This window comes from Nanorana parkeri, unplaced genomic scaffold (genome assembly GCF_000935625.1).
Source record: "Nanorana parkeri isolate BGI_ZX_2015 unplaced genomic scaffold, ASM93562v1 scaffold624, whole genome shotgun sequence".
Lineage (NCBI taxonomy): Eukaryota > Metazoa > Chordata > Amphibia > Anura > Dicroglossidae > Nanorana > Nanorana parkeri.
Window position 1 is genome coordinate 909,630 of NW_017306892.1, and position 14,531 is coordinate 924,160.

Here is a 14,531-nt window from a genome sequence, read left to right on the forward strand (position 1 = left end):
GTCCCTGGTTACTGGTGGTTGGTCCATTATCTTAGACTTTGATTCACTTCACAAAATATAGCATGTTTATAGAAATAGTAAATTATTATTTTTATTAAAAGGTAAGATTAACAATGATGTTCATTTTCACCATTGAAATGTTGTAAAATATGACTTTTTAAGGAAACATATATGTGTGAAGGCTCACTGTGTTTTTTTAATTAGATATATCTAGTGTAAGTGGCCAAAAATTGCATTTTTATTTTTATCTTTATTATGTTTTTACACCCACTTCATCCCGCCAGCTTACTGGTCACTGAATTGATCTGTGCAGATCGATTGAGCTTAGGAAATGGTCATAAGGTCCGAACATTGTCCTGGCCACTAGTCAGAGAGCCAGAGAGAGATAGGTTTCCATCTATGTGTGTATAGAGAGAGCAGCCCAGTTAAAAGTATATGCAGATAAGGATATAGGAAGAAGATGTTGAACCCATGAGAGCATATTGAGCCTTCAGACAACATGAAGCCAGTTATCCCATTATTAATATTGTTTCCAAATTTGAATTGTCAATCTTTATGAAAGAAGTAGTGTGCTGTACAATGTTGACTACTGACAAACCCAGAAAAGTGGACTTAAAGCTAAACTTAAACCACTGATTAAATCAAAATTAAACTTTTTTTGGGATTGAATGCTTAGAACCTCTTTTTTTAATGATTTTTGACCACACATTGACCTCACATGGTGACCACAGAGGACAAAAGTTTAACGCTTGCAATGGCAACACCGGCAGCAATAAAATCCTGACAGAGGTTCTGTCCCATTCCTATTCTATCCAAAACTATTTAAAATGTTTTTGCACTTAAAGGTTATGTGCCAGCTTTCATGGCATGTTGTTCTTTCAGTTTTTGATCCATTTGCTCTGCTTTTCCTTTTAGAAGGAAGAAGGAGATCACAAGACAATATAGGTCTTTATTTTCAAATTCCTTTTTGTCCATGGAAACTCCCAAAGCATGGTTTCTTAGTATATAGTATTTTCCAGTTTGAGTCTAGTGGTTTGCATTTTTTACATCACCACCAGTGGAAAGCAAATAAAAAAAAAAAAAAAAAGCAAAGTCTGTTTTTATTCTGTGTTCATTCAGTTTTTAACTCTTCTTTTCTAGTTGATGGGCAATGGCCAGGGTAAATGCTGCTATAAAAAGAAATTGAGTGAAGACTGAATGAAAAACCATGAGCACTGGATAAACTGATAAAATAAGGATTAAAACTGCAAGGAAAATGTGTGATCCCTTAGTCTTTAGGTTTTATAATAGGCATACAGATGTCTATATGCTAAAGCCATAACTTTTTTTTTTTCAATAAACCGGTCACGTGGTCACACATTTTAACGTAATCACGCCCATTTTTCCCGGGGTTAAAATATGTGATTGGTAAAAGGTGTAGAATTCAAAGCTTTCTCAGCTATTCCAGGGCAGATCGGCATCGCAGATGTACAGGAGAGCCGATCTGCCCTGGAACAGCTGAGAAGGCTTTGAATTCTACACCTTTTGCCGGTCACATATTTAAACCCTGGAAAAAAGGGCGTGATTACGTTAAAATGTGTTATACAAACTTTGATAAAACACCGGTGATAATAGTCATTAGGATGTTGAGAGGGTAAGTATTTCCCACTTGACAGGGTTGCCAACCCTTTCCTAAAATAAAATGTTATGTTTTCGTTTTTTCACATACATCTTTTTGTTTCCCAACAAAAAATACAAAAAGATTCCAAGAAACATAAGAGACACTTAAGATGAAAATATAAAGAAGACCTACAATACAATACAATATGGTGTCAGTTGTTGAAGCCTAATAGCATATATGATTAATTAAAATGAAACCAGCCTGCTAATTTTTCTTTCTTTAATGCTAAAAATGATGTGTAGATGGTTATTGCTGCCGATAATCAGCGCTCACCTTTGAATGTTTTTTCTCCTGTCCCTGCTGCAGAATGCAGTGCGTCATAATCTTAGTCTACACAAGTGTTTTGTGCGAGTAGAAAACGTAAAAGGGGCAGTATGGACAGTGGATGAAATAGAATTCCAAAAAAGGAGGCCACAAAAGATCAGTGGGTACGTCCACCATCCTTTGAACTTCTTAGTGTAGTGTGTTATTGTACATGTGGTGATGGAGTAGTGGAGGTGTGCTCAGAGGAAAGCACAAGACATCATCCCCTGCCATTTTGTATGCCCACTGTACCCCTGTCCCGCTTGCCTTGGTGTATGCTGCATCACTTGCCTGGTGCTTTTTAAAGGAACCTGTCACTTGTGCCAATTGCTGACAACTATTTTTTGAGGCCTAACCAATATTTAGCCTATACAAATCTGGCAACATTTTCCAATGAATATTGGTGTAGACCACAAAAGGGCTGTCACTTTTCACATAGGGCAAGTTCTGTTAAAGTACCCATACCTGTTAACCCTCACCAACCATTTGCTTATGCATTGTTATGTTCTTTTTCCTTTCCCTTCATTGTTTGTGCTGCTTCCCCCACTTTTTCTTGCTTTCATTCCCTCCCTGACATCCTTTTGTATGCCTTTTCCCCGTCCCTTTTTTGCTTTCCGCTTTCCCATTTCTTTTTTTCAAAAATCACTTCATCCTTGTTGCTGCTGCTTTGGTCCCAGGGTGCCATTCGCACCAATCTGTCTCTCCATAAGTGCTTTGTCAGAGTAGAGGATGATTATGGGTCCGTTTGGACTGTTGATGATGAAGAGTTTAAACGTGGCCGTCATATTCAGAGAGGCCGTCCTCGAAAATACTGCCCTGATGAACACTTTGACGAACTTAATGCACAGTAAGAGCTTTAACTTGCTTGATTTGCTTTTTTTATGTGTTGCCACCTATCCTCTTTCAAAGTTACTTCTCTTTGCATGTTTCATTTGCCAACATTCCATGCAGCAACTCTCTAACATCTACTGAAGTTTGTGCTATTCCTCCAAGAATATGTTTGTTTGTTTTTACCTATATTATTGGTTATGTGTTCTTGTCCTGCCTATAGTGGAGGTAGACATTCTGGTTGACCCAGTGTTCATGCAAATCCAACCTATTACTTCTTCAGGTGTAAGTTTGTGGATTTAGCCCATTTGTGGCTTAAAAGTGTTGCTGGTTTCTAGGAAATGTTGATGTTCTAATTAGGAGTTCAGTCTACAAAATGGCTTCCTCCACCATATGCAGAAATGACCTTCAGAAAAAATGCCAAATGTGTTTACTATGGGCAGTACTTTTGAGTTATGTGACAAATGCTAATTGCTATACATAAAAAATGTGGTGTATATGACTATCTTAAGTCAAATGTTAGAATAAGTAACTATTAACCTTATCCAACAGCAGGCACGTTGGGAATAGTATTAGTAATGTATGCCTGTTTTGATTTATCTTCGTGTATTTCTTACTTTTGTTATTTCTTATTTGTGGCATGACTCAAAAGGGTCCGCCTGAAATTGTTTTCCAAAGTTAAAACCCAACTGTAACCAAAACAAATTTTCATTTTACCTGGTTGCTGAAAATTGACTCACATCCTAATTTATTAGATTACCTGGGAGCTCCATCAGAAATATGTCCACTCCACATGACCTCATTCTGCCTATCTGTTGCAACTACTTCATAGCCAGAACAAGGTTTCATATGCCTCTGGTGGGTTCTCGGTTATGCAGAATAAACAATTAATTAGAGAAGGAAGCTGCATAAGAGTGGCACCTGGCCTTGCCTTGAAGGAGAGGCTGGTTACAAACTACTGCAGAGAAATCTTACCATTGGAGTCTCTGAATGATGTAAGACGTTGAAACATAATTCAACAATTCAGTACCCGTTGGAAATGTCAGTGTTGGGAGAGTTGGGCTTTAAAGCAAGATTAATGCACCTGTAATCCTTCCAAACCCAGGAAATAATAATTCTGCTTTTATATTGTTTTCACAATGCCTTTATTTCAAAAACATACATTTATGGCTTATGCATTTTCAGTATACACTAACTATTTTATATATTGTATTGGATATTTAGTGCACCTGTGCCCAGACTGTGGACAATACAGTTTTTACATATTCTTAATAAGCAACAAAAGAACTCTAAAACTAGCCAGCGCTGGCCTCTCTATCAGCCTTCAACATGGAGTAATTCAAGCTAAAAGTTCACAAAAATGACTCTAAAGTCAGGCTTCAGTCTTTCTAACAGATTAGGAACATCTGCTGTTTACATTAGAAGTAATAGAAAAAAAGATTTATCTGCCTTTGTTGTGAAATTTGAAGATTAATTTCTCCACAATGCCTGAAGGTACAGAGGTTTAATGAGGGCTTGTTTTTTAGTGCTTTGTGCAGAATACATAAATATTTAAGTGTGCATTGTCTGGGCACCAGGTCACTTTAACATTTGTTGAGCTTATATATATATATATATATAATCTCAATCACTATCTCTGTCATTACATTTGCAAATGCTTATCAACAATGGAATATCTGTTATTAGTACCATTTATACCCTGCCTAGGCCATCCTAATACACACCCAATATTCTTATATTTTGATAGAACAATGTCAGAACATCAGGGGCTTGAAAATGACAGATAAATCACCAAAACGTTGACAGCTAGAGATTATAATTCCACCATACACACAAAAGAAAGCTTCAAAACCCCTCCTATATTTGGTTTCATAAGGGAGACAAAAGGATACACCACATTTCATGCTTGCTTCTGTTTTATTTTTAAATGTCTGTTTGAGAGGCCAGTGTTGATAAAATTCTAAGCTGTTGCTTGGAGAACTTTGAATGAAGTGCAGGCTGTTGCTTGACTTTCACCTCTTTACTTCAGAAAAAAAAAGCCAATGTTAGCACTGCTAACTTAGCAGAAGCATGCAACGTTTAGATGAACCAAAGGCCATCATTCTACAATCCATGTAAACCAATCTCCACTGGAAAGACAGTTACAAAAGAGTGAACAAAGTAGTCCATGCATCAGGCTCTAAGAGGAATATTCCACCAGACATTGAATAACCCCTAAAAATATGCAAGCCACTGCCTTTAGATATTTTTATATTAATAAGTACTAGGGATGCACTGATACCGACTACCGAAAGTCCCATTAAGGAAGCCAGGCGGCGTGTAATGACTCGCCACTTGGCTTCCTGATTTGCTGGGAAGCTGAGCGGCGTGTAAAGACTCGCCACCCGGCTTCCCGATTAGCAGGGAAGCTGTCCCCATGCTTCTCGTCACTAGGTGATGAGAAAGCATGAAGTGGGCTTTCTGGCCAATCAGGAAGCCGGGCACTATGTAATGACGCGGCACCCAGCTTTCTGATTGGCCCGGGAAGCCGGCTCCATGCTCCCTTGTCATGAGGTGACAAGGGAGCATGAAGCTGGCTTCCCGGCCAATCAGAATGCCGGACGCCGCGTCATTGCACAGCACCCGGCTTCCTGATTGGCCAGCTTCCCAACCAATCAGGAAGCTGGGCAGCGAGTCATTACACGCTGCCTGGCTTCCTGATTGGCCTGGAAGCCGGCTCCATGCTCCCTCATCACTTGCTCTCGCTGCCTGACTTCCTGATACCGAAAATATCGGGCTAGACATGGGAGCATTTGGACGAGTGCGAGTACTCGTCCACATACTCGGCATCGGTACGGATACTAGTATCGGTATTGGTGCATCCCTAATAGGTACACATTTCATGTCTAAGTGGTGGATGTAAAATATTCTTGGCTAAGCCGATTCACTCTTTGGCAGTACTAGTTTAACAAGAGCATTTTTTAAATAATGTATAATAGCAGAGCAAATTATAATGAAGGTCTGTAATACCGTGGGAACAATACTTAAGGAATGAAAAGCCCCTTACACTTATAAATAGAACACACATAGCTAAAAGATACTCCACTCTTCATCAGTACTTTGAACGGGAAGTGCATTCTATTTTGGTGTCAATGTCCAAATTATTGGTCTCTGTGGCACAAAATAGGATATTAAATTATATTGTAAGTTTATTTTTTTGCATTGTTAAATAATGAGCACAATATTCCGGTTTATGCCTGCAGAGAGGATAGACACTAGTAGCTAACATTAAAATGCTTTTTACATAGCGTTATTGTTATTTGCAAAATAATTATACATGTGAGGAATCAATGCTGTAATTTCTATTACATCCCGCACATTCTGTATTGTGTTGAAGTTAAATGAGCCTGTACTGCATCTAAATGAACCTCCTTCCTGCAGGTGTAAAGCTTGTACATTTTACAGTATAATACTGTACTGCTTTTATGTATTTTTTTTTCCACTTAATTTTTTATGCTTAATAAAAAAAAAACGCTGAGCTATTTATTTTTTGTAAAAACATATACAAATATATATATATATATATTTTTTTTACATGCAGTAGTCCTTCGCTTATCAAAAACATTCAGACAAGTCACCCTTACTGCACACCTCTTAATGCTGCTTTGCAGGTAAGTTCTGCCATCCTCCCATTCTCGCCGTCATCGCATGTCTTTTCTGCTTATTGCAAAATATATTATCCTGGCTCTAATTAGATATTAAATTTTAATTCTGTTAAACTTTTTTTTTTCTTAAGTGCATAAAGCATCGCGGTCCCTGGAGGCAGGCACATATCAGTCTGCTTCAGCATTAGTTAGATGCTTAGCATTTTGAATATTGTGGCAAAAATTAAAAGTTCACTTATTAATATTTATCAGCAGTATCATAATTTCCATCCTCTTATTTCAGAATTTCACTTGAGGCAAAAATACCACAAGTGTAATTACTCGAGCAGAGCTATTAATGTGGGGAATGAAAGAATATCATGTCACATGACCTCCTATTGTTCCAGGGTCTAGAGGAAAAAAAAAGCAGGATTAAAAATAAAGAAAAAAAAACTGGTGCACATTTTCAAATACCTATTCCTGATGGATACATTCCTCTTTACCTAATCTGCAATTAGTTGTTCGTTCTAAGACCAGTTATTTTAAATTATTTAATATTTATCATTATTATTATACTGATATAGTAATAATATCACTTCTCACTAGAATTTATAGGATTAACCCTCTTTTATTTGCTATATGTTTATTAAATAACCCAAATGCATAATAAATATATTCTCTTTTTGATCCATTTTTAGTTTTAGAGGCATCATTGTTGCTTTATAATTTGTTTGGTTTGTTAAAAAAAAAAAACATGATAAAACATTAATTGCAAAATAAAGCAGGGAATGTTTTTTTTTTTCTTTCCTTCTCCCGTATTCTCTCTAATTATTAGAAGTCAAACAGTGACAACACTGAAAGGAAGGAATTGTAAATACTGTTCATTAGTTGCTTACTGTCCCCGGAGTCTTGTGAAATATGATTTTAAAGGCTGTTCTGTCTGTAGAATACTATTAAGATTACAAGCACAATTTACATTCATGAGGCTGAAAGGCAAAATGAAATGATCCTATATTCTATCAGATCCCTTCTTTAACGATGACTAATTCCAATTAGAAGGCTCAGCAGATTTAACATTGCTTGTTTTGGAAAAGAAATGCATGTTTATTTTTTATTTTTTTTGTATATATGTACGCCTCAAAGTTACATTATAGTTATTTTTCTTATTGGTGCCCATTCATTCGGATAACAAATTTGTCTTTGCCCTAGTTGCATGAATCATGGGAATTTTAGAATGCATGAAAATGCAACTTCAGTTTGTTTTTTTGTTTTTTATCTCCCATAGCGTTAATGGAAAGCTGCCATTAAGAATAATGTATCCCAAACAAAATTATTTCACACGCAATGTATAATGATGGAAAATAATATGAATGTAGCCCTATTGCAATATTTATATCATAAACATATTTATCAAGGGTCAAAGGTTAGCAAACATTGTCCAATACCGCCTTTCTCAACCAGGGTGCTGCCTGGGTTCATCACGGGTGCGTGTTAAAATTGATTAGTTGCTGTGGTTGGTGCATATTGTTATGCGAGTTCTGGCCGCCTGCGTCCTGGCAGCCAATTGCATCATCAGTTGCTAGGATGCAAGCAACCAGCCTGCATAGCTCTTGGTCCTCCCCCTGTGCTGGAGTGCCAACCCTAAATCCCCCCGAAGTCTCACCACTGCACTGACTTTTTCCCATCCTGTAAAACAGTTTTCTGGCCCTCCCTGCTGTGAATATATCTTAAATTAGAGCAAATATGTGCTTTCTTGAAGAGGCAAGGCATCATATCTCTCACACTGCACCTCTAATGTTAAGGAGGACTGAGGACTCTGATGTGAAGGGAGGTTTCTGATGTAAAGGAGGACCCCATTTTAGGCTATGGTGCCTCGAGATTTTGCATACTTTTAAAGGGTTTTGTTCCAGTCTTGTATAACATCTGAAAACTCTGTTTGTTCCTGTCTTTTGCAATAGGCTTCAATGGCTGAGAACAGTATACCTCTATACACTACGGCTTCCATGGGAAACCCTGTTCTGACCAGTTTAGCCAGTGCCATGCGGGAAGAACTCAATGGTGTGATCGAGCATGGCAACAGCAATGGCAGTGACAGCAGCCCGGGACGTTCCCCTATGCAAGGAATGTAAGTATCGGGGCTCGTGCAGTGCATTGTTGAACACTTATTTTATTAATTGTGATAACTTACATATGGACAGATTCAGTTGTATCACACTAGATCCAAAAGTGCCTACTTTATAACAATTTATAGTGGTCTAAGGAAGCAAAGGGTGAGAGAGCCCATTCAAATGCATTTGTAGGTTCTCTTGATAGCTTACCTGCTACTGATACTTATTTTCTTCATGCTCACCTGCTGCCCCATTCACATCTAGCAAACCCTGGGTAAGCCCAGTGTCAGTCTCTGTTGAAGCTTACAATCCCCCTGCCACCATGTGACAAAAAGTTGAGACCTAGCGATTGCCTTTTCAGACTATGACCATCGCATCAAGAATGTAAGGGTCATGCTCCTCCATTTTGGCAATACCAGTTATGTCAGTGTTCCAGCTGATGGATGGGGTGGCAGCCATTTCTGTTGGAACCTACACAAGGCTGAGGACCCTCCCCCTGCCACCACCTGACAAAGCTGGACCCTGACAATTGGCCGTTTAGACACTATCACAATGTGGAAAGAAGGGGACAAGGTCATGTTCCTCTATACACAAACGTACCAGTTATATTACGGTGCTCCAGCTGGTTGATGGAGTGGCAGTGGTCTCTGTTAGAACTTACACAGGGCTAAGGACCCTCCCCCTGCCTTTACATAACAAAGCTGGCATCTGGCGATTGACCATTCAGACCTTGATGATCACATCATGGATGGAGGAGGAGAAGGTTATGTTCCTCTATCAGAAATATAAATGATATCAAGTTATAATTGGTGGAGTTTGCTGTAGATGCTGATTAGATCTGAACAAGTGGCTTGGATAAGCTATGAAATGTCTTCAACATTCCAGAACCAATCCAGTTAAACGTGAATAACTGCTACTTGCTAAGTTATATCACGGTGATTGCTGGTGGTTGGAGTTTCGGTGGACCTCAGAAAGGTAAGTATCTACAATATAGGGTGCCGGCTTCAATGCAAACATGTTAAATGACCTCAACCAAAGTGACAAGTTTACTTGATGGAGATAAACCAAATTGTATAAATAAGGGAGAAGTCACAGTTCTTCATATATCATTTTTACCCAAATTGTTAAAAAGAAACAAATCCAAATTCATACAGAAACCTGGTGCGCACCTTGTTGAAATGATTTCAGCTTAAGTCAACCCATGAGAGATATTTACAAAGGCTTAAAAGCCTAACAAAATATTTTTGAATTTTTATGTGCCCTTAAACTGCCACAGCGCAAATGAAAATAACACACAAATACATCTTTAAAGTTACTGCATTCTGCAGGAAAGGGAGCTTGATTAATTGCAACGACAATTTGTTTTTCCTTAATGCCGCCGAGATACATTTGGTGTGAAACCGCCACGCTGCATTCTCTTTAAAAACTGCAGTAAACAGTTATGATGCGTCTACTTTTTGAGCATCCCAATAAATTAGACTCAATCAAGCTTTAAACGCTAACATTATCTCGGCATTTACCTTGTTAGCATGGAAACTGTAGAATCGCTCTAGAAATTACGCAGCCTTCTCTGGTCGTATGCATCTTTATGATGCTATAATGTTACGGCTCTTTTTATTCAAAGATCCAGCTTGCAGAATTTGTCCTAATGGGGGTTTGTAGGACTTTCATCCTTATAGCTTCCAGTGCTATCTACAGAGCAGTGTACTTCATGCTGTGTACACCATTGGAACCCAATTCCTTTTAACAGCTAAGAGGTTTGCTGCTCTTTTTCCAGAGTGGACAAATAAGAGGATTATTGAGATGTGCAAATCTTTCCTCAGCAAGGGTGTACCCTTCAAAACTGAAAAATTTGGTCTACCCTTTTTACAGGGCTTGCGGCAAACACATATGCCTCTGCTCAGGGGCAGGTGGCATTTGCTTCCTATAAAAGTGGGGACAACTTCAAAGTCCAGTTGAACCCCCTGAATTTAATTACTGTAATGCAGTCAAGCTGCATATAAAATGACACATTTGCTGCTCTTTTCTTTTTTTGTAAGTTGCCAAAGTTCTGCAGCAAGGGTAATATACGCTGTGCTGGCAGAACGTTGGTGAGTTGGACAACTGCTACCATACACAACACATCAGCCCAGGTCTTCAGCGGTTCTACATGTTCCCCCCTCCATACTGCTCCAGTCAACAGTGATGCTTGAAAAACAAGTGCTGTTGATTGGAACGGTGTGCAGGGGGAGTTTCAGACCTCGGGAGACCTGGTTTTCTGCTTATCCATGAGAGCAGAAGTCTTACTCTCGAAGATGCTGCCAGCGCAGGGTATTTTTACCATACCAATTTAAAAAAATAGCATATTTATTACTGTGTATGCAGCCTGACTGCATTACAGTAATACATACAGAGGCTTTAATTGGGCTTCGATGTAGGGCAACACACTATTGACTTCTGCCCTGATCGAAACTGGCTCAATAGGTTTTGTGACACGCTTAGTCATTGAATGAATCCTAGAAGCTGCGAACTGCATAAATGTCTTGGAGCTGGGAACGTATCTGTACATGTACAGTACTTGGTATCTGAACATCCCTAAACTTAAATCTAGGGATGTCCCGATGCCACTTTTTCAGGCCCAAGTACAAGTACATCCCCTCATGTACTTATCCAATTAATAAAAGCGGCAAGCCATTGATGGCAAGGCTGGGGAGGAAAATACTAGCCAATACTTGAAATCCTCTGATCTGATTTGCTGCAGCTTCTTATGCACACTCTGAGAAGCTCAATGTGCAGCAAAATCAAACAAAGCAATATCAGTCCAGCAGAGGAGCTGGTACAACCATGCAAAACTGATGGTAATACTGGATTTCAGCTTTAAATGCTTCAACAAAGCTTAACTAATTCTTTACAAAAGCTTGCTGTACACACTGCTTTCATACAAGCGGACATCAGTGTAGTTTCAGTGAACAACTCATATGGGTTCTGTATGTTGGTCTTCTGCCTGGAATCCAAATTTAAACAAAAAGTGGTCCCTTTGATTAGTTATTCTATATGTAGTGTTTGGTTCCATTTAGTGTATTAGTTCCTTGCATCTTTTGGAAGAGTTAACCTTAGCAAATGCATTTATGTGGGTGGGGGGGTGCAACCCAGTAAGCAAGGGGAATAGGAGTCTAATTCATTAAGGCTTCCTATTTTTAGGCATTGCCATGGAAAGTCAATTGTATCATGAGTGAACAGGAGCTTTTCTTTCTGCTTCTCATCTCTAATGTTAGATAATGTCAATAAAATGACACTTCCCTTCACTGTTTCAAAGGCCAGGCGGTGTTTACGCATTTGCAGTATTTTGCATGACAAAAGCCACTCAGCAGTGGAAAAGTAATTGCTGTTTGTAAAGTCAGGCCTGTAAATATGATTTACGCTTGGCGTTTCTTTCTTGTTATCATAGCTGTTATGTACGATCAGCCCTATTCCCCTGTGGGTTATTCATATGCTCTTCCATAATGGGGAATTTGGCAGTTCGCATCTCCCAAGTGCGTCCTTTTTTTGCCCACCATGAGCTGGGGATCATGTTTTCCCTTGTTTACAGCTGACAGTGTTATTATTCTCGTTAAGACTGGGCTCTCTTATCACATTGTTGTGTTGAGCGAGGCGCTTTTTTTTTTCCCTTTCTCCCCTTCTCCGTTTGTGTTTCCTGGCAGAGCTTTTCTTCCTTTATTGACAGTTTGTAAAAATATGCATTAATTTGAAGTTTAAAGCATGTATCATGGTGTCTCCTTGTAGTGTTGTGCTTGAAGTTGATTAATGATAGAACCTCACTTGGGGTCATCCTCTAGAGAGTTGGCTCACAGGTTCTGCATGTTAACTAGAGAAGCAGAACACACATTAAGCAATGATTACCCCCAGCCTCTGCAAATGACTCGGTGGCCCGATAATTCCCACTTTTACTTTATGAAGTCTTGTTTAATTTGTCTGCCAAATGTTTGGTTGTGTCATAAATAACATTAATGAGTCTTTTATATTAATGACAATGATTAAATATGAATTATTCTTACTATATCAATGCTACCTGGTAATATGGTGAAAACAAAATTCTCAAATATAAATGTTGTCCTACGGGATCGTAATTGTTAAATATATTACAGTAGGCTAGCCGATCCATATGTATGCAAGTATATTAAGTATACTTTGTGAAGAAAATATATAGTAGTGTTTGTTGTAAATGTTTATGATAATTAATTTGGAAAAATTAAAAGGAACCTTTCGGAACAGAAACAGCCACTGATGATTAGTTTGTGCAGGTGCATGTTCTGGGGCTGATATGCTTATCCTTGCCTTACTAATTGATGAGCCATTGATCTGGAAGAAGCATGTGTATATCAATTGATGTGACACCTGAAATGTTTGGTATGACCATGTCAGTTTGGTGACGTACCAAGTAGTGAGGCAAAGGTATGAAGTCCTGGAGCATACACCAAATGTGGCTCCCATATTTTATTATAACAGGTGTTCTTTAATAAATATAGATGATTTATATTTATTTGAGACACTTTGTTAAACCATACGCACCAGGGGTGCATTGGGGACAACTGCTGCAAACCCCAAGAGATGGGGAGACTCGATCACAAATGCTATTGTGTTTTACTTACCAGTTGTGTGCTGACATTATGTACAACATAAAGCATCTTTTGCCATCTTATTCTTTTTTTCCCCTGATGTCTATCTGCTGTTCAAGGTTCTAGTAAATTTGTCAGAATTGACAAAGATCTAGTTGTACCCAACTTCATTATATGCTAGCATTTCCCAGTTTAAACCAGACAGACATTTATGATTGTCATATGAAAGGACCTAAGGTTAAAGTTTGGTCCAGGACTAACTTTTAGTTACATCTTTCTGCAAATTTTAACCAAGCTATATCTATTTTCGCAATCCTTGGCCATAGTGGTGGCCCAGAATTCAGAGTTGATCCATCAGCGAAAGTGCAATATGTGTAAAATGGATCTAAACCCAAAGATTAAAATATATAAGATTTAATATATCAATGGAATGTCAAATCTTGTTTTTTTTATTGTTTTAAATCTGCGGCTTTCAACAAAAAAAATACCTGGTCCGTTGTGATGGCATTAATCATGGTCCTTGTTCAGGCATTTCCTGTAACAACTGTCTCCCAACTGTGCTCCTGTGATGTTACCCTGTCACATGCTCCCCCGGTTGAGACTTACTTTGTGCAGACATGTTATCACGATCAGTAAACCAGTCCAGAACAATGACTTGTGGCCAACACTTGAGCAAGACAGGAAGTGGCTGGAAAAGATCAACAACACTTTGCTTTAGCAAACTAAATGTCATCCTGTCAGGTTTAGTTCTACTTACATAAAATATATTTTAAAAAGTACATCTATCCATATTAACGTGTGATACTGTAAACATATTGTGAGCTATATACATATATCCTTTCTTGTCTTGTGTATAGGCACCACGTACATGTTAAAGAAGAACCACTGGATCCCGACGAGCATGAAGGGCCACTATCGCTAGTAACAACAGCCAACCACAGTCCTGACTTTGACCATGACAGAGATTATGAAGATGAACCAGTAAATGAGGACATGGAGTAAAAAAAAAAAAAAACCCATGCATTATTTCACAATCCTGAGAATGAAGACAGTTCAAGGCTTAGGTTACATCTCCGTTATTGTACAGTCTGGAGAGTTCCCAGCCTAATCTGAAACCTTTGACATGTGTTAACTCTTAGTGCCATCAAGTTTCCCATTTGGGAGTATTTTTGATTTTTCTACTTTTTTGTTGAAGAAAAAAAAAAAGGAATTTGTACTCTGTGCATTGGATCGACTTGTTTGGTACTTGCAACTTCCTCTCTCACAGTCAACATCAGTGTTGTAAAATTTGCTAAACCAATTTCACTTCTTCACATACAGCAGACTCTTTGGACTGTTGTTCTGCCAAAAGGGACACTGAGGACATCGATATAAGCATGTGCGTCTAATCTGCAGGTCATCCCCTTTGCCCAGA

At 38.6% G+C, this 14,531-nt stretch overlaps 1 protein-coding gene across 1 annotated transcript in view; it reads left to right on the forward strand.

Annotated features, from left to right (window-relative positions):
* Nucleotides 1–14,131, forward strand: part of FOXP1 (forkhead box P1) — a 414,947-nt gene extending 400,816 nt beyond the window's left edge. Inside the window, exons 17-20 of the mRNA XM_018563026.1 lie at nucleotides 1,967–2,088; nucleotides 6,372–6,441; nucleotides 8,373–8,539; nucleotides 13,975–14,131. Of these exons, the coding sequence (XP_018418528.1) occupies nucleotides 1,967–2,088; nucleotides 6,372–6,441; nucleotides 8,373–8,539; nucleotides 13,975–14,119 (504 nt within the window). The 3' untranslated portion in view covers nucleotides 14,120–14,131. The remainder of the gene's footprint in view (nucleotides 1–1,966; nucleotides 2,089–6,371; nucleotides 6,442–8,372; nucleotides 8,540–13,974) is intronic.
* Nucleotides 14,132–14,531: the final 400 nt, after the last annotated feature.